The sequence below is a fragment of the Rhinopithecus roxellana genome, chromosome 8 (assembly GCF_007565055.1).
Source record: "Rhinopithecus roxellana isolate Shanxi Qingling chromosome 8, ASM756505v1, whole genome shotgun sequence".
NCBI lineage: Eukaryota > Metazoa > Chordata > Mammalia > Primates > Cercopithecidae > Rhinopithecus > Rhinopithecus roxellana.
The window spans coordinates 45,466,691-45,487,062 of record NC_044556.1 but is presented as its reverse complement, the minus strand read 5'-3'; the positions used below and the strand labels follow the sequence as shown (position 1 = coordinate 45,487,062).

At 42.6% G+C, this 20,372-nt stretch overlaps 1 protein-coding gene across 8 annotated transcripts in view; it reads right to left on the bottom strand.

The window, feature by feature from the left end:
- The window catches only part of THEM4 (thioesterase superfamily member 4), a 55,907-nt gene that overhangs the window by 23,959 nt on the left and 11,576 nt on the right, over positions 1 to 20,372 (bottom strand). For 5 of the 8 annotated variants that reach the window (XM_010387130.2, XM_030935907.1, XM_010387131.2 and 2 more), the window contains 3 exons: positions 8,248 to 8,434; positions 1,876 to 2,035; positions 938 to 1,048 (listed from right to left, as the gene is read on the bottom strand). In XM_010387130.2, the coding sequence (XP_010385432.2) occupies positions 938 to 1,048; positions 1,876 to 2,035; positions 8,248 to 8,434 (458 nt within the window). Of the gene's footprint in view, positions 1 to 937; positions 1,049 to 1,875; positions 2,036 to 8,247; positions 8,435 to 19,311; positions 19,361 to 19,648; positions 19,748 to 20,372 lie in introns of those variants that run through there. The other 3 variants (XM_030935909.1, XM_030935910.1, XM_030935911.1) reach the window with 2 other exon arrangements.

Sequence of the window (20,372 nt, the reverse complement as noted above, 5' to 3'; positions counted from 1 at the left end):
CCGCTACTTGGGAGGCTGAGGCATGAGAATAGCTTGAACCTGGGAAGTGGATGTTGCAATGAACAGAGATCATGCCACTGCACTCCAGCCTAGACAACAGAGTGAGACTCTGTCTCAAAAAATAATGATAATAATAAAAATAAATTAAAAATTTTTTTAAGAATCAAAAAGAATAAAATACTTAGGAATAAACTTAACCAAAGAGCAAAAGTCTTATACACTGAAAACCACAAAACATTGATGAAAATAATGAAAGACACAAACAAATGGAAAGACATCTATGCTTGTGGACTGAAAAGACTTGGGTGTGTGTGTGTTTACAGTTGGGGTCTTGCTTTGTTGCCCACCCTGGAGTGCAGTGGCATGATCCTAGCTCACTGTAGCCTTGAACTCCTGGGCTCAAGCAATCCTCTCAAGAAGCTAGGACTATAGATGTGCACTGCTGGGCCCAACTAAATTTTTAAAAAATTAATTTTGTTACGTAGTTGATGTTGGTGCTCCACCTAGAGCCCCTTGGATCCTTTCTTCACTTATTTTGGTTATTTTCCCTAGAGTCTGCTTTGCTCAAACACAGAGACCCTTAGAAGGACTTGGAACTTTACGGTCCCTCGGATGGCCCCGATCCCATGACTGATACATGTGAGAGTATGAAGACTCTAGCTCCCTCATCTGAGATACAGACAATTCTGAGGCATAAATTTCATTCTAGAGCTCCCTTGTATGATCCAGCTAAAGCTATGTTTTGCTGGACTTTTGAGAGTTCAGCCTTGGTTGACTTCTTCATATTCCCTGTCCTGCCTCTCCCAATCCCTTGCTAGTTTCCTCTGGGAGCACTTCTTTAATAATCACTTGAACACAAATTATGCTCTCAAGATCTGCAACTGGGAACCTGACTTAACAACACCTAAGGATAAATAGAGAATTACTATGAATTTACCTTTTATAATTGATGTTGAGATTGGCAGTCATGACGACTCCCCCAGCCATCAATGCACACATACCAACAGTAGTATCAATCATGGTTGCAATGGCACCTCCATGAACGAATCTGGTTACAACAGGAGTGGAGGAGAAATGTTTTCAGAAGTTCTGAAGATAGAGAGCCTCTTGAAAGAGAGAAATTATCCAAGCATCTTCACACAATTTACTTATGAAAGGTCCACTTAGCCCATGTTCAGCATACTGAATGCCAAACACTATTTATGTCCCCAACTTTATTTTGTTCACAGCATAACAGTATAGTCTTAAGTATCTGTAATAAAACCAGAACTTAATAGTAACCAGATCACAAGCAAACAAAAAGCTAAAATATAATTTAGAACATTTATATTATGTTTTTATTATTAGTCAAGTGTGGTGTCATGTGCCTGTAGTCCCGGCTACTCGGGAGGCTGAGGTGGGACGATCGTGTGAGCCCAGGAGTTCGAGGCTGCAGTGAGCTATGATCATGCCACTGCACTTCAGCCTGGGCAACATAGCAAGACCTTGTCTCACAAAACAAAACAAACTATACATACTCATTGTTTAGAAATTTAGGTAATGCAAATATGAAAAAAAGAAAAAAAAATTTAAGACCCATAATACTACCCAGTCAGTGACGAGACACTGTTAACACATTAATGATATGCTCTCAAACTATACTCTGTTGCCCTATGCCCTATAATATAATGCTCTTTAATATATTAAATATTTAATCAATATTAATAATATAGATAAGATGTTCTTTAATAATGTATTATAAACATCTTTCCATGTCAATAAATATACATCTACATGACCATTTGAAAATCTTCATTGTAGTCCATGGACAGGACACATGGTGGCACTGTAAGATAACATTTTTTTAGATCCACACTTTCAGGCTATCATTCTTACCCAGGTGGTCCTTCCAGGTAAGGGCCTCCTTGAAATAAGCAAACCATCCTTTTCTCGACGTCACTGTAGAACATCACGTATTCAAAGCCCAGGCCATCATCAAAGCTTCTGGTGAAGAGCTGGGTCTGTGACATTTGTTCTTCTTTCATAAGCTTTGGGTCTATAGAAAATGAGGTGGATGGCAAATGAGAACCAAGGGTGAGAGAAATGCCACGGCAGAGCCAAGCACCTGTACCCTGCTAGAATCACATGTCAATGGATGATTGACTCAAATGTCCACAGGGTGCAGAATTAAAAGGAATGGGAAGGTCTCAATGAAACAGAAGATAGGATCTTTGCCCTTGTGGAATTAACAGTCCAACTGGGGCAGAGTCAAACAGACATGAAATCAAATCAAAGTACCCACACATGGCAATCAGGAATACAGTATATAAATGCTAACAATATACTGAATAAAATGGTACGGTAACGACAGAAACCCTTCTTGGAAGAACTGTGGTTTAAATGCAATTTACAGAAAATAAAAAATGTAACAGAAAGGAGGTTTCCCTGGCAGACATGAGTTTAGCCCGAATCAGCAACGGGGTCAGTTCAGCCCAATACTCATGTGATTGTGACTCTAAGCCCCCAAAACTGGCAGTTAGAACCATTAGGGTTCATGAAATCAGATTGTGGGTTGTAATCAGGCTTTTTTTTTTTGGACGGAGTTTTGCTCTTATTGCCCAGGCTGTAGTGCAAAGGCGTGATCTCAGCTCACTGCAAACTCCGCCTCCCGGGTTCAAGCGATTCTCCTGCCTCAGCCTCGCGAGTAGCTAGGATTACAGGTGCCCACCACCACGCCCGGCTAATTTGGTATTTTTAGTAGAGACAGGGTTTCTCCATGTTGGTCAGGCTGGTCTTGAACTCCCGAACTCAGGGATCCGCCTGCCTCGGCCTCCCAAAGTGCTGGGATTACAGGCGTGAGCCACAGTGCCCGGCCGTTTACCAGGCTTTAAAAAGAAACAGAACACTTAGATAACAGAACCATATACTCTGGGTAAGTAATAGTGCACTTGTTTAGACAGTTTTTTTTTCACTTACAAAACTGTGAGCAAGTTGGGGGAACTGGACTGAGTCAAAATATAGGTCACTTCAAAATAAAGATTGAAAGCCATTGCTCTCAAGAAATGGTGCATTTATCCTTTTGTATCTGTTTTAAAATTTAATCTCCCTACTCACCTTTCTTTCATATCTCATTATGATTTGCCACATGTAAAACTGTTTCTTTCTATTGAATTTATATTTACAAATGTGGAAAAGGATACAGATGAGAAGATCCAGGAGAAGTGGGGAGAGGGACAGGAAGGATGCCTTTTACTTAGGTCATGAGCATCCCAGGGCAGGCACCCTGTCTTTTAGACCTTGCATACCCAACAAATGGCACAGATGTGCACATACTATATACACTTAAGCAGCTGTTGAGTGAATTGATGGTTTAGAAGGCCAGACAAGGAAACTTAACGTTGGGGATCAGTATTATGGTGCAGTGGAAAGAACCTCGGCCCGTGAGTTGGGAAAATTAAATTATTGGCCTACCTCTGGCCTAGAACTCACTCTTTTGCACCGTACTTTATCCATACAATGAGGAGATAAAATAAAATGAGCTCTAAGATCTCTTCCGGCCGGGTGCGGTGGCTCACGCTTGTAATCCCAGCACTTTGGGAGGCCGAGGAGGGCGGATCACGAGGTCAGGAGATCAAGACCATCCTGGTGAACACGGTGAAACCCCGTCTCTACTAAAAATACAAAAAATTAGCCGGCTAAGATGGCAGGCACCTGTAGTCCCAGCTACTCAGGAGGCTGAGGCAGGAGAATGGCCTAAACTCGGGAGGCGGAGCTTGCAGTGAGCCGAGATCACGCCACTGCACTCCAGCCTGGGCAACAGAGCGAGACCCCGCCTCAAAAAAAAAAAAAAAAAAAAAGATCTCTTCCAACTCTGACATTCCAGGACTTCAGGATAAGATAGGTGTTAAGCGCTTCTAATTTTTTTACTTAGGAGTTTGAAATTTCTAGTCTAGATTATCAGACCTTGAGCTTACTTCATAAAAATGCGAAAAATAACGTCTGGGTTGAGTTAAAATGTAGGTCATTTCAAAATAAAGACCAAAAGTGATTGGTCTCAAGAGGATGCATTTGTCTTTTGTGATGGTGAAAGAAGTTTGTTGGAAATGCAGAATCTCAGGTTCTACCTCTGACCTTTTGAAGCAGAACTTGCATTTTAACAAGATTCCTAGGTGCTTCATGTTCATTTTTAAGTCTGAAAGGCAATAGTATTTTAAGAAATGGGATAACACTGAAAATGAGATTTGCATTTTGAATCATTCTGACAGTTGAGTGGAGGAAGGGCTTTGAGGAGGATAAGAATGGAGACAGGAGATGAGACTACAAAAATCACAGTCACCAAACTTATCTGCTAGATGGTGTGATTTTCTCCAGCAATGCTTAACTACGTGAAAGCCTGTTCAAAGTATAGATGGCAGATGGTTGGATTCATCCAGGGCTGGGGTTTTTCTAGGCTAAGGGGGCTACAGAAGTTCAGATAGATGAGGGCTACGGGACCATGAGAAAGTAAAGGATTCAACGAACTCAGAAGGTCTTAATGAATTAACAATTGTTTCTGAGGGGCCTTTGAATAAGTAAGCTGCTGAAAGGAAAAATGCTGTCATCAGAAAACAGGATGTTTAGGCTGGGCGCGGTGGCTCAAGCCTGTAATCCCAGCACTTTGGGAGGCCGAGACGGGCGGATCACGAGGTCAGGAGATCGAGACCATCCTGGCTAACATGGTGAAACCCCGTCTCTACTAAAAATACAAAAAAAAAACTAGCCGGGCGACGTGGCGGGCGCCTGTAGTCCCAGCTACTTGGGAGGGTGAGGCAGGAGAATGGCGTGAACCCGGGAGGAGGAGCTTGCAGTGAGCTGAGATCCGGCCACTGCACTCCAGCCTGGGCGGCAGAGCGAGACTCCGTCTCAAAAAAAAAAAAAAAAAAAAAAGAAAACAGGATGTTTAAATGTATGCATTTGGAGGCTGTGTACTGTCTGAAGATAAGGCTCAAGATGTTCATGGGAGTGTGTGCCTGGGGCTAGGGGATAAGAAAAGTTCAAGGGTGATGAGGAAGCACATAAACTGAGGAGCCACTGTGTGGATGCTCGAGTTGCTGAGAATGCTAAATGGAGTTGGGTAGATAGTGGACCAACTGCTGAAATACTCGAACACTGAGGGAGAGGTTGACAGATGACAGCAACAAGGAGGGGAAGAGGAGGACGGTGACAAAGTTAGATGGTATAAACTCAAAGAAACAGAGGGATATTTTTTTTTTGACAGAATCTTCCTCTGTCATCCAGGCTGGTCTCAAACTCCTGGCCTCAAGTGATCCACCACTTTGGCCTCCCAAAGTGTTGAGCCACTGTGCCCAGCCCAGAGGGCTTTTTAAGATGAGGGGAAGTAATGGTTTGAAAACAAGTGTGGGTAGCAAAGAGGACCTCAAACTCCTCTTGATTCTGAGAGGGTCAAATTTTAGTCAAGAGTGAATGAGGGTTGGATGAAGAAATGAGCAAAACCATGTAGGAATGGAACCCTGGAAAACACTGACATTTAAGGAGCAAGTAGAAGGAGGAGGGAAGATTGGTCTGAAAGGTTTATGAAAGCCAAGAGAAAATGTTTCAATGAGAATAAGACAGGGAGGTCTAGTAGAGTAAGTGCTGAAGAATGCACACTAAATTTGGCACTTCACTCACTAGTAGCTTCAACGAAGACATTTCAGTAGAGCTGTTAGGGTAGAAGCCAGATTGTGCTGGGGTAAGGACAGTCAGTTGTGTGATATGCTAACAGTTGGAAAAGAATTAGTAATACAAACTACACATTTTTCCTCTTCATTTATAAAACAATAATTATTCCCTTGAGATATATCAGAGATTCTGCAAAGAATCTTAAGAACTCTATAATTTTTCTTGATTAGTTTTATTTTTGTTTTATTAATTCCTTCAGCAAATACTAAAGTATCTACCATGAGGAAACTGAGGCAAAGAAAGGTAAAGTGCCTTGCTCAAAGTTGCACAGCTTTAAATTGTGGAACTAGAATTTAAACCCAGGCACTAAATTTCAATCATTTAATTAAGAAGTTGTCAACTTTTGGATGGTCTCTAAAGCTGAGAGACTGCATGAGATTACCAATGGAGTGTGGAGAAGACAGGAGTACTAAGGACTGAGACTTGAGGGCACACCTAACATGAAGGGTTTGAGAATGGGGAGGAACCAGCACAAGAAATTGAAAAGGGGGGACCAGTGAAGTGGAGAATGTGGTGTCCTGGAAGTTACGTTGAAGTAGAAAGGAGTCACCAGCTGTGCCAAAAGCTGAGAGGTTAGTGGACTCAACAACATGAAGGTCACTGGTACCCTTGGCAAGAGCTGTTTTGAGGGAGTGGGTTCAAGATAGGCTGGGCACAGTGGCTGATGCCTGTAGTCCCAGCACTTTGGGAGGCCAAGGTGGGGCAGATCACTTGAGGTCAGGAGTTCGAGACCAGCCAGGCCAACATTGTGAAACGCTGTCTGTACTAAAAATACAAAAATAAGCCGGGTATGGTGGCGTGCACCTGTAATCCCAGCTACTTGAGACGCTGAAGTGGGAGAACCACTTGAACCCAGGAGGCGGAGGTCGCAGTGAGCCAAGATCATGCCACTGCATTCCAGCCTGAGTGACAGAGCGAGACTCATTCTCAAAACCAAAAAAACAAAACAAAACAAAACAAACAAAAACAAAACAAAACAGAGAGAGAGACTGGGAAGAGAGAAATGCAGCTGTGGCATATTTATATGCTGATAAGAAACATCTAGCAGAGATGGATGTCCTTCAGTAGGCCAAAGAAAATGGAATGCAGCGCACAAATGGAAGGCTGGGTCTCCCTGAGAGTGTGGATGGTTCACTTATAGCAGGAAGAAGCAGAACATCAGGCACAGATGCAGGGTGGAGGATATGTGAGGCAATGGGATACTGGAAGTTCTCTTCTGACTGCTTTTATTGCCTCTTAGTGAGATAGGAAGCGAGACCAACTGAGGGTGAGAAGGTAAAAGAAAGTATTAGAGGCATAAGAAGAAAGATAAAGGCAGAAAATAGTCATCCAGTAAGGGAGGAAAGTGAATAAACTAGGGAAACATGAAGGATGGTTGTTGGGCAATATTAAGAGCCTTCTTTTTCTTTTCCTTTTTGTTGGGGGGGGAGATAGGCTGTTGCCCAGGCTGGAGTGCAGTGGCATGATCTCAGCTCACTGCAACCTCTGCCTCCTGGATTCAAGTAATTCTCCTGCCTCAGCCTCCCACGTAGCTGGGATTGCAGGTCCCCGCCACCACGCTCAGCTAATTTTTTTTGTATTTTTAGTAGAGACGGGGTTTCACTATGTTGGCCAGGCTGGTCTTGAACTCCTGACCACAAGTGATCCGCCCGCCTCAGTCTCCCAAAGTGCTGGGATTATAGGCATGAGCCACAGTGCCCAGCCCAAGGGCCTTCTTAAAAGTCAGTTAAAAAAAGAAACACCACCACCTAAAGATGTGTTTGGATGATTAAAAGATAATGAGTAACTCAGAAATATCTGTGAATGATTCAATATACTATAATGACAGACATCTCTCATTACACAGTTGTTAAAACCCACGGAAAACATAACACAAAGAGTGAACCCTAAAACAAACTATGCACCTTAAGAGTAATATATCAATATTGGCTCATCAACTGTAACAAATACACCACAGAAATAATTCAAGATGTTAATAACAGGAGAAATCGGGGGTGGGGAGGGGATGAAGGGTATATGGAAACTCTCTGTACTTTGGGCTAATTTTTCTATAAAATTATAATGCTAAAAAAGTATATTAGTAAAAAAACACAGAAGGATAGGAAGTGCAATGTGTGTATTTTGGGTGTAGGGTGGGTTGCCCTGGGGATTTAGATACTGGGAGATGTGGGTGTAACCTGAGTGTTCTGAGCTTCTTAGGGTGATAGAACCAAACATGGGATAAAGGGTGAAATGAGATTAGATGATAGCCTCAAGACATAGAGGTGATGAGGTTGTAGGAGGGTGGAAGCTCTCTGGGGCCCTTTCTTCACTCTTGCTAATGGTGATAAGAATGCCAGGGTGGGAGCAGTCTTATTCTTGACAATAGGCTTTATGCGCTCCAATCTGCAAAATTTATTGTGATTTCTGGTCTATAAAACTGGTGACTATAGAACTATAACCCTGCATTATACTTTTTCTTTTTTCAGGTAGTAACTAGTACTTCAATCTGTTCTTAGTTTGATATTTGATGCTCAGATACATTAATGAGAAAGTGGCTGTTTCTACCAAGCAAATGGGTTTTGAAGTCTTGAATCTTTTCAGCAGGTATACGTTTATATGAAGGCAAACGTTTCCAGGAGCCGTCTTCACATTTCTTCATAAACTGGTCAAAGAGCAGTCTTAGGTCCTTGTTCCAGCTGGGGTTGGGGACAGAATAATCCCTAAGAATGACTTCCTCAGAAGAAAATGACCTCTAAAAGACAGAAGAAAAAGAAGAGTAAGTAATGCGAGGTGCATTCTATTTCATAACATATTCTCCCAATTTCTAAGACTATCTTGCTGCTTTCTTCTCCCCATAAGCTTGTCACTTCAAAATGGAAGGGAATTTCAGGGATCACCTGGTCCAACCTCCTTGGGAAAATGAGAGATTGAGAGAGGGAAAATGATTTGCTCAATATCACTCAGCGAGCTATTGACAGAGCCAGCATTATGCTCAGGTCTGCTGATTCCATTCTTTTTTTCAAACTTTAATCAAGCACAGGTAAGCCCAGGACACTGGAGATGGAGGTGAAGAATAGACATTATCTTAAATGTTAAAAGCTCTTCCAGTGGCTATGCACAGGAAGTTAGGGGATAAGGGAGAAGTATTCATCTAGGATCAGGGGTTCAGGAAGGGGTCCTTTGACTTGAATATTGATTAGATAAGCAGAAATTAGCCAGCTTTTGGAAAAAGTATTACAGGCAACAAAACAAAACAAAACAAAACAAAAAAAAACACTGGAATATAGTTTGGATGTGTGTCCCCGCTCAAATCTCATATTGAAATGTAATCCCCAATGTTGGAGGTGGGGCCTGGTGAGAGGTGAATGGATCATGGGGGTGAATTTCTCACGAACGGTTTAGCACCACCCTCCTTGGTACTGTCCTCATGATAGTGAGTTCTCATGAGATCCGGTCGTTTAGTACCGTTAGTGTATAGTACCTCGTGCCTTGCACTCTTCCTCTTGCTGTGTCCATGTGAAATGCCTGCTCCCACTGTGCCTTCTGCCATGACTGTAAGTTTTCTTGCTTCCTTTTTTTTTTTTTTTTTTGAGACAGAGTCCCACTCTGTTGTCCAGGTTGGAGTTCAGTGGCGCAATCTTGGCTCACTGCAACCTCCACCTCCTGGGTTCAGGTGACTCTCCTGCCTCAGCCTCCTAAGTAGCTGGAGTTACAGCCCCACCATGCCTGGCTATTTTTTGTATTTTTAGTAGGGATGAGGTTTCTCCATGTTGGTTAGGCTGGTTTCGAACTTCTGATCTCAGGTGATCCGCCCACCTCGGCCTCCCAAAGTGCTGGGATTACAGGAGTGAGCCACTGTGCCTGGCTGACTGTAAGTTTTCTAAGGCCTCCCCAGCAGCCAAGCAGATGCCACCATCATGCTTCCTGTATAGCCTGTAGAAATGTGAGTCAATTAAACTTTTCTTTATAAATTACCCAGTCTCAGGTATTTCTTTATAGCAACGTGAGAACAGCCTAATGCAGTTTGCAAAAGAGGCATGAAACAGTTTTGAGGGGCCTTATTACAATCATATGAAGTAGGTACTATTTATTACCCTCATTTTACAGATGATAAAATTAAGGCCTAAAAGAAGTTTGGCATTATTAGGGTACAAGAGTGGAGCAGATGGCTGCAGAAATGCATGTAAAACCTTAATACTAAGCTAACTGGCTTGAATTTTAACTGCAGTGCTCTCTGAGGGATTTTAAATGGGGAGTGACATGATTAGATCTTTCCATAACATAAAAGATAGTGGGAGTGTCCAAGATTGAAATCAGAGGGCCCTGTCTGGAAGCTACTAGGGTAACTCAGGTGAGAAATCATGAGAGCAGGAAGCAGAACTTGGTGGGTGACTATTTGGATAAGGAGGGTAGGGGAAAAAGAGAAATACAAGACCCAGTCCCAGGATTCTGAATCCTGCAATGAGGTGAATGACAGAGCCAATTACCAAAAAATATAGGAGAAAGCGGAGTAGGCAGCTCAGGGGACAAGTTCTTGGTGTCACAGTAACCACAGCTTCCATCCATCTATTTCTGTAGCACCAAGCACTGCTATTACTCCAATGCCCAGGCAACAACTAGAACATTACAGGGATCCTAGAGGACCTGGAAGACGAGGTGTGACTTACTAAGGAGCAGAACAAAGTGTATGCCCACAGACACCACAAAGGAAAACTGGCTTTCTGGACTGCTGCAGCTATCTTGGAACATGTAGGATCACAGAAGCTATTAACTCTATGGCATTCTACTTTCAGCCACCCTTATCAATTCATTCAGATTTAATGTACCTACAATACACAGACTGCACCATAAAACCAAAACAGGGAGGTCACAGTATGATGGGAGAACCAGCTTTCTCCTGACAGGGGCTGGCTCCAATGCTGGCTTGGTGGGAAGAATACAGGGAACCTGTCTCAAAAACTCTATGGAAGAGGAGACGCCTAGCCTCCCAACCTACATCTTTCTCCCATGCTGGATGCTTCCTGCCCTTGAATGTCGGACTCCAAGTTCTTCAGTTTTGGGACTCTGACTGGCTCTCCTTGCTCCTCAGCTTGCAGATAGCCTATTGTGGGACCTTGTGATCGTTCTTAATTATTGTAGGAACATAATACGTGTTGGATTGGGCAGAGTGATTCCTCCAACTTTTTTCAAAACTGTATTAGCTGAGCATGTGGAGGCATGCATCGTGAATTTTAGCTCAAGATTGACTGCAAGAACCAGCAATCCGGCGAGGACCCACAGACCCTCTGAAGGAAGCGGACTGCTCCTGCAGGACCGGGAGACATCCCAAATACTATGAGTGCCCCAACTGTGGACGTGGGAAAAAAAGAGCCTTCTCTCCTGAACACACCCCCCTACTGGGGAAGCTGGTCTGTCTGCAGGAGAAATTTCTGACTTTACCAGGAGCTGAGTCAAGTTAGAGAGCTAAGCCGAGTGAAATACAGGAGTAGAGGAAGCAGCAGAAAGGCCTGGGAGCTCACTGGGTCCCCAAGCAGCCCATACCTGCCTGGCACCACAGGGATCCATCAGGAGGGTGGCCAAAGGAGCAGGGGGTAAAATTCCACAGGGAGAAGGAATTCTCTAGCTGAACTTTGTAACAGTTTGAACCGGGGAGAAGCCTCCCGGCCAGAACTCGGGGAGGGCATGAACCCAGCTTGCAGACTTCAAAGGTCGGGGAAGAACTAAAGCCCTTCCTTCTTTTGCAGCTGGGAGGTGGAAAGCCTCAGACAAGTTTTCAAGCCCATCTTGCCCTCCACCTGGAAACAGACTCGGGGCTATTGGAAGGCCAGGGTGGGAGTGAGACCGGTCCTTCAGTTTGCATGGGAGCTGGGTGAGGCCTGTGACTGCCGGTTTTCCCCAGCTTCCCTGACAACCTGTATGACTCAGCAGAGGCAGCCATAATTCTTCTAGGTATACAACTCCAGTGACCTGGGAATCTCACCCCCATCCCCCACAACAGCCACAGCAAGATTCCTCCAAGGAGAATCTGAGCTCAGATGTGCCTAGTCCCAGCCCTACGTGATGGTCCTTCCCTATCTACCCTGGTAGCAGAAGACAAAGGGCATATAATCTTGGGAGTTCGAGGGCCCCGCCCACCACCAGTCCCTCTCCACACTACTACAGCTGATGCTTTCTGGAAAGTGAAACCTCTTGGCAGGAGGCCAACCAGCACAAAAGTAGAGCATTAAACCAAAGCTAAGAACCCTCACAGAGTCCACTGCACCCTCTGCCACCTCCACCAGAACAGGCCCTGGTATTCATGGCTGGGAGACCCACAGACAGCTCATATCACAGGACTCTGTGCAGACAACTCCTAGTACCAACCCAGAGCTGGGCAGACTTGCTGGGTGGCTAGACCCAGAAAACAGACAACAATCACTCCAGTTTGGCTCACAGGAAGTCACATCCACAGGAAAAGCAGGAGAGTACTACATCAACGGAACACTCTGTGGGACACAAAAATCTGAACAATAGCCTTCAGCCCTAGACCTTCCCTTTGACACAGCCTACCTACCCAAATGAGAAGGAACCAGAAAATACTACCTTGGTAATATGACAAAACAAGGCCTGTCAACACCCCCTAAAAATCACACTAGTTCACCGGCAATGGATACAAACCAAGAAGAAATCCCTGATTTCCCTGAAAAAGAATTCAGGAGGTTAGCTATTAAGGCAATCAGGGAGATACCAGAGAAAGACAAAGCCCAATGCAAGGAAATCCAAAAAATGATACAAGAAGTAAAGAGAGGGCCGGGTGTGGTGGCTCATGCCTGTAATCTCAGCACTTTGGGAGGCCAAGGTGGGCAGATCACAAGATCAAGAGATGGAGACCATCCTGGCCAACATGGTGAAACCCCATCTCTACTAAAAATACAAAAATTAGCTGGGTGTGGTGGCGCACGCCTGTAGTCCCAGCTACTTGGGAGGCTGAGGCAGGAGAATTGCTTGAACCTGGGAGGTGGAGGTTGCAGTGAGTCGAGATTGTGCCCCTGCACTCTAGCCTGGGCGACAGAGTGAGACTTCGTCAAAAAATAAAAATAATAAAAAGAAGTGAAGAGAGAAATATTCAAGGAAATAGACAGCTTAAAGAAAAAACAATATAAAATTCAGGAAATTCTGGACACACTTTTAGAAATGCAAATTAACCTAATCCAACAAAGAGAAAGAAAAAATAGCAAGAAAATATGAACAAAGCCTCCGAGAAGTCTGGGATTTTGTTAAACTACCAAACCTAAGGACAATCAGTGTTCCTGAGGAAGAGGACAATTCTAAAAGCTTGGAAAACATATCTGGGGAATAATTGAGGAAAACTTCCCTGGTCTTGCTAGAGATCTAGACATGCAAATACAAGAAGCACAAAGAGCACCTGGGAAATTCCTCACAAAAAGACCTGCACCCAGGCACATTGTCATCAGGTTATCCGAAGTTAAGACAAAGGAAAGAATCTTAAGACCTGTGAGACAGAAGCACCAGGTAACCTATAAAGGAAAATCTAGCAGTTTAACAGCAGATTTATCAGCAGAAACCCTGCAAGCCAGAAGGAATTGGGGCCCTATCTTCAGCCTCCTCAAACAAAACAATTATCAGCCAAGAATTTTGTATCCAGTGAAACTAAGTATCATGTAGGAAGGAAAGAACAGTCCTTTTCAGACAAACAAATGCTGAGAGAATTTGCCATTTCCAAGCCACCATTACAGGAACTGCTGAAAGGAGCTCTAAATCTTGAAACTAATCCCAGAAACATGTCAAAACAGAACCTATTTAAAGCATAAATCACACAGGACCTATAAAACAAAAATACAAGTTAAAAAGCAAAAACAAAAAAACAAACAAAAAAACCCAAAGTACACAGGCAACAAAAAGCACAATGAACACAATGGTACCTTACATTTCAATAATAAATTGAATGTAAATGGCCTAAGTGCTCCACTTAAAAGATGCAGAACTGCAGAATGGATAAGAACTCAACCACCAACTACATGCTGCCTTCAAGAGACTCACCTAACACATAAAGACTCAAATAAAGGGGTGGAAAAAGGCATTTCATGCAAATGGACACCAAAAGCAAGCAGAGATAGGTAGCTATTCTTACATCACACAAAACAAACTTTAAAGCAACAGCGGTCAAAAAAGACAAAGAGGGACAGTATATAACCGTAAAAGGCCTTGTCCAAAAGGAAAATATCACAATCCTAAATATATATGCACCTAACACTGGAGCTCCCAAATTTATAAAATAATTACTAATAGACCTAAGAAATGAAATAGACAACAAAATAATAGTGGGGGACTTCAATACTCCACTGACAGCTGCTAGGGCTAAGCCCCCAAATCTGGCCATAAACTGGCCCCAAAACTGGCCATAAACAAAATCTCTGCAGCACTGTGACATATTCGTGATGGCCATGATGCCCACACTGAAGGTTGTGGGTTTACCGGAATGAGGTCAAGGAACACCTGGCCCAACCAGGGCGGAAAACTGCTTAAAGGTGTTCTTAAGCCACAAATGACAACATGAGTGATCTGTGCCTTAAGGACATGTTCCTGCTGCAGATAACTAGCCAGAGCCCAGCCCTTTGTTTCCCGTAAGGAATACTTTTAGTAAACCTATAATCTATAGAAACAATGCTTATCACTGGCTTGCTGTCAATAAATATGTGAGTAAATCTCTATTCGGGGCTCCCAGCTCTGAAGGCTGTGAGACCCCTGATTTCCCACTCTACACCCTATATTTCTGTGTGTGTGTCTTTAATTCCTCTAGCGCCGCTGGGTTAGGGACTCCACAACTGAGTTGGTCTTGGCAGACAGCACTAGACAAGTCATCAAGACAGAAAGTCAACAAAGAAACAATGGATTTAAACTATACCTTGGAACAAAGCAACTTAACAGATATATACAGAACATTTCATCTGACAACCACAGAATACATATTCTATTTGATAGTGCATGGAACTTTCTCCAAGACAGATCATGATAGGCCATAAACAAGCCTCCATAAATTTAAGAAAATTGAAATTATATCAAGCACTCTCTCAGACCATAGTGGAATAAAACTGGAAATCAACTCCAAAAAGAACCTTCAACACCATGCAAATAGGCCAGGCGCAGTGGCTCACAACTGTAATCCCAGCACTTTGGGAGGCTGAGGCGGGAGGATCACCTGAGGTCAGGAGTTCGAGACTAGCCTGACCAACATGGCAAAACCCCCATCTCTACTAAAAATACAAAAATCAGCCGGGAGTGGTGGCATGCGCCTGTAATCCCAGCTACTCAGGAGACTGAGGCAGGAGAACTGCTTGAACCCAGGAGGCAGAAGTTGCAGTGAGCTGAGATCACGCCACTGCACCCCAGCCTGGGCAACAAGAGCGAAACTCTGTCTCAGAAAACAACAACAACAACAACAACAACAACAACAACAACACCTGCTCCTGAATGAGCTTCGGGTCAAAAACGACATCAAGATGGAAATTTTAAAAATTCTTCGGCCGGGCGCGGTGGCTCAAGCCTGTAATCCCAGCACTTTGGGAGGCCGAGGCGGGTGGATCACGAGGTCAGGAGATCGAGACCCTCCTGGCTAACACGGTGAAACCCCGTCTCTACTAAAAATACAAAAAACTAGCCGGGCGCGGTGGCGGGCGCCTGTAGTCCCAGCTACTCGGAGGCTGAGGCGGGAGAATGGCGGGAACCCGGGAGGGGGAGCTTGCAGTGAGCTGAGATCGCGCCACTGCACTCCAGCCTGGGCAACACAGCGAGACTCCATCTCAAAAAAAAAAAAAAAAAAAAAAAAAAAAATTCTTCAAACTGGATGACAATAATGACACAACCTATCAAAACCTCTGGGATACAGCTAAGGCAATGCTAAGAGGAAAGTTCATAGCCCTAAACGCCTACCTCAAAAAGTCTGAAAGAGCACAAACAGACAATCTAAGGTCACAGCTCAAGGAACTAGAGAAACAAGAACAAACCAAACCCAAACTCAGCAGATGAAAGGAAATAATTAAGATCAGAGCAGAACTAAATGAAACTGAAACAAACAATATAAAAGATAAATTAAACAAAAAACTGGTTCTTTGAAAAGATAAATAAAATTGATAGACCATTAGCAAGATTAACCAAGAAGAGAGAAAATCCAAATAACCTCACTAAGAAACGAAACAGGAGATGTTACAACTGACACCACTGAAATACAAAAGATCAAGGCTACTATGAACATCTTTACACACATAAACTAGAAAACCTAGAAGAGATGGGTAAATTCCTGGAAAAATACAGTCCAACTAGCTTAAATCAGGAAGAATTAGATATCCTGAATGGACCAATAACAAGCAGTGAGATTGAAATAGTAATTTAAAAATTACCAACAACAACAAAAAAGTCCAGGACAAGATGGATTCACAGCAGAACTCTACAAGACATTCAAAGAAGAACTGGTACCAATCCTTTAGACACTATTCCACAAGAGAGAGAAAGAAGGAACCCTCCCTAATTCATTCTATGAAGCCAGCATCACCCTAATACCAAAACCAGGAAAGAACATAACCAAAAAAAAAAGAAAACTACAGACTGATATCCTTGATGAACATAAGATGCTAAAATCCTAATACAAAATGCTAGCTAACCGAATCCAACAACATATCAAAAAGATAATCTGCCATGATCAAGTGGGTTTCATACCAGGGATACAGGCACTGTTTAATGTATGCAAGTCAATAAATGTGATAACGCTACATAAACAATTAAAAACAAAAATCACATGATCATCTCAATAGATGCAAAAAAGGCATTCAACAAAATCCAGGATCCCTTTATGATTAAAGCCCTCAGCAAAACTGGCATACAAGGGACATATCTTAATGTAATAAAAGCCATCTATGACAAACCCACAGCCAACATAATACTGAATGGGGAAAAGTTGAAAGCATTCCCTCTGAGAACGGAAACAAGACAAAGGATGCCCACTCTCACCACTCCTCTTCAACTGGAGGAGTCCTGGCCAGAGCAATCAGACAACAGAAATAAAGGGCATCCAAATTGGTAAAGTGGAAGTCTAACCATCCCTGTTTGATTGTTTACCTTGCAAACCCTAAGAATTCCTCCAGAAAGCTCCCTGAACTCATACAAGTATTCAGCAAAGTTTCTGGATACAAGATTTTTTTTTTTTTTTTTTTTTTTTTTGAGACAGATTTTTGCTCTTGCTGCCCAGGCTGGAGTGCAATGGCACGATCTCAGCTCACCACAACCTCCGCCTCCCGGGTTCAAGCAATTATCTTGCCTCAGCCTCCCGAGTAGCTGGGATTACAGGCATGTGCCACCATGCCTGGCTAATTTTTGCATTTTTAGTAGAGACGGGGTTTCTCCATGTTGGTCAGGCTGGTCTCAAACTCCTGACCTCAGGTGATCCACCCTCTTCCGCCTCCCAAAGTGCTGGGATTACAGGCGTGAGCCACTGCGCTCGGCCACCAGATACAAGATTAATGTACACAAATCAGTAGCTCTTCTATACACCAATAGCAACCAAGCAGAAAATGAAATCAAGAACTCAACCCATTTTACAATAGCTGCAAAAAATATAAAATACTTAGGAATATACCTAACAAAGGAGTTGAAAGACCTCTACAAGGAAAACTACAAAACACTGCTGAAAGAAATCATAGATGACACAAACAAATGGAAACACATCCCATAATCATGGATGGGTAGAATCAATATTGTGAAAATGACTATACTGCCAAAAGCAGTCTACGAATTCAATGCAATCCCCATCAAATATCACCATCATTCTTCACAGAGTTAGAAAAAACAATTCTAAAATTCATATGGAACCAAAAAAGAATCCACATAGCCAAAGCAAGACTAAGCAAAAAGAACAAATCTGGAGGCATCACACTACCTGATTTCAAACTATACTATAAAGCCACAGTCACCAAAACAGCATGGCACTGGTATAAAAACAGGCACATATGGCCGGGCGCAGTGGCTCAAGCCTGCAATCCCAGCACTTTGGGAGGCCGAGACGGGCGGATCACGAGGTCAGGAGATCGAGACCATCCTGGCTAACACGGTGAAACCCCGTTTCTACTAAAAAATACAAAAAACTAGCCGGGCGAGGTGGCGGGCGCCTGTAGTCCCAGCTACTCGGGAGGCTGAGGCAGGAGAATGGCGTGAACCCGGGAGGCGGAGCTTATAGTGAGCTGAGATCTGGCCACTACACTCCAGCCTGGGCCACAGAGCGAGACTCCGTCTCAAAACAAACAAACAAACAAACAAACAAACAAACAAACAAACAAAAAAAAACAGGCACATAGACCAGTGGAACAGCATAGAGAACCCAGAAATAAACCCAAATACTTACAGCCAACTGATCTTCGATAAAGCAAACAAAAACATAAAGTGGGGAATGGACACCCTTTTCAACAAATGGTCTGGGATAACTACTGGCTAGCCACATGTAAGGAATAAAACTGGATTGTCACATCTCACCTTATACAAAAATCAACTCAAGATGGATTAAGGACTTAAACCTAAGACCTACAACTATAAAGATTCTAGAAGATAACACTGGAAAAACCCTTCTAGACTTTGGCTTGGGCAAAGATTTTATGACCAAGTACCCAAAAGCAAATATAATAAAAACAAAGATAAATAGCTGGGACTTTAATTAAACTAAAGAGCTTTTGGATAGCAAAAGGAACAGTCAGCAGAGTAAACAGACAACGCACAGAATGGGAGAAAATCTTCACAATCTATACATCTGACAAAGGACAATATCCAGAATTTACGACGAACTCAAATAGATCAGTATAAGAAAAAATCCCATCAAAAAGTGGGCTACGGACATGAATAGACAATTCTCAAAAGATATAAAAATGGCCAACAAACATATGAAAAAATGCTCAACATCACTAATGATCAGGGAAATGCAAATCAAAACCACAATGTGATACCACCTTACTCCTGCAAGAATGGCCATAATAAAAAAAATAAAAAAACAGTAGATGTTGGCGTGGATGCAGTGATCAAGGAACATTTCTGCACTGCTGGTGGGAATGTAAACTAGTACAGCTGCTATGGAAAACAGTGTGGAAAAGAAGTCATTATTCGAAAAAGATACTTGCACATGCATGTTTATAGCAGCATCATTCACAATTGCAAAATCATGGAACCAACCCAAATGCCCAACGCAAAATTGTGGAACCAACCCAAATTTGCAGTGACCTGGATAAGACTGGAGACTATTATTCTAAGTGAAGTAACTCAGGAATGGAAAACCAAACATTGTATGTTCTCACTTATATGTGAGAGCTAAGCTATGAGGATGCAAAGGCATAAGAATGATACAATGGACTTTGGGGACTTGGGTGGAAGAATGGGAGGGGGATGAGGGATAAAAGACTATAAATATGGTGCAGTGTATACTGCTCGGGTGATGGGTGCACCAATATCTCACAAATCACTAGTGTAAAGAACTTATTCATGTAACCAAATACCACCTGTACCTGAATAACTTATGGGAAAATGAAATTAAAAAATAAAAATTAAACAAAACAAATCAAAACAAAAGTCTACAGAAGCTGAGGCATGGTGGCATACCTTTAGTTCCAGAACTTTGGGGGTGCCGAGGTGGGTGGATCACTTGAGGTCAGGAGTTTGAGACCAGCCTGGCCAAAATGATGAAATCCCATCTCTACAAAAAATACAAAAATTAGCTGGGCGTGATGGTGTGTGCCTATGGTCTCAGCTATTTGGGAGGCTGAGGAACGAGAATTACTTAAACTGGGGAGGTGGAGGTTGCAGTGAGCCAAGACTGCACCACTGCACTCCAGTCCAGGCAACAGAGTGAGATTCTGTCTCAAAAACAAACAAACAAAAAATCCTACAGAATAAAAGCCTCCTGGCTGAACAAAAGCAAGTCCTGACTTTGGCGTACCAGAGGGTTGGGGATACATGATCAGGGTTGAAACCACTTTGCCCTTAGCCCAGGATTTGTAATTTTTTTCCGTATTTTTCAGAATCCAGTTCAGAAAATCTGGGAAAGAAAGAAAAGAAAAAGTTTTAAACCCATCCATCTCTCCCTCTTAAAGTAACTAAGGGCAAATTTTCTTTCCTCCAAATTTTTAAAATACAATTTTTCCTAATATACTTGTAAACTCAGTAAAAACAAAAACAAACAAAATTTTAAAAATCCCACAATTCTGCTTTCTGCTTTTACCACTTGAAATTATTTAGTGCTCACTTTCTCCATAATATCAATTACCACCATTTTCAACAGCAGAAAAATAGTCCATTAAACTGATATATTACATAATTAGCCATTAAGGTAGACATTTAAATTATTTCCAATCTTTTGCTGCTCTAAATGAAAATGTCCACTGGAACGTTATGAATATAGCTTTTCCTCTATTTTGGATTATTTCCTTGGAATCTAGTCCTGATTATGTAACTTTTAAAGAACATGAATCTAGAAGTAACCCAACAAAGACAATTCATCACAGATTACTATGTATTGACCAACACATGTCAACTGAGAGGCAGAATGGTATGTATAAGCTTTGGAGTTACGAATTTGAACTTATCTCATTAGCCACTGGTCTCATCTCAAACAAGCAACTCTAGGATCCATCAGTTCCACTGTCCTTTTATGGACCGTGATA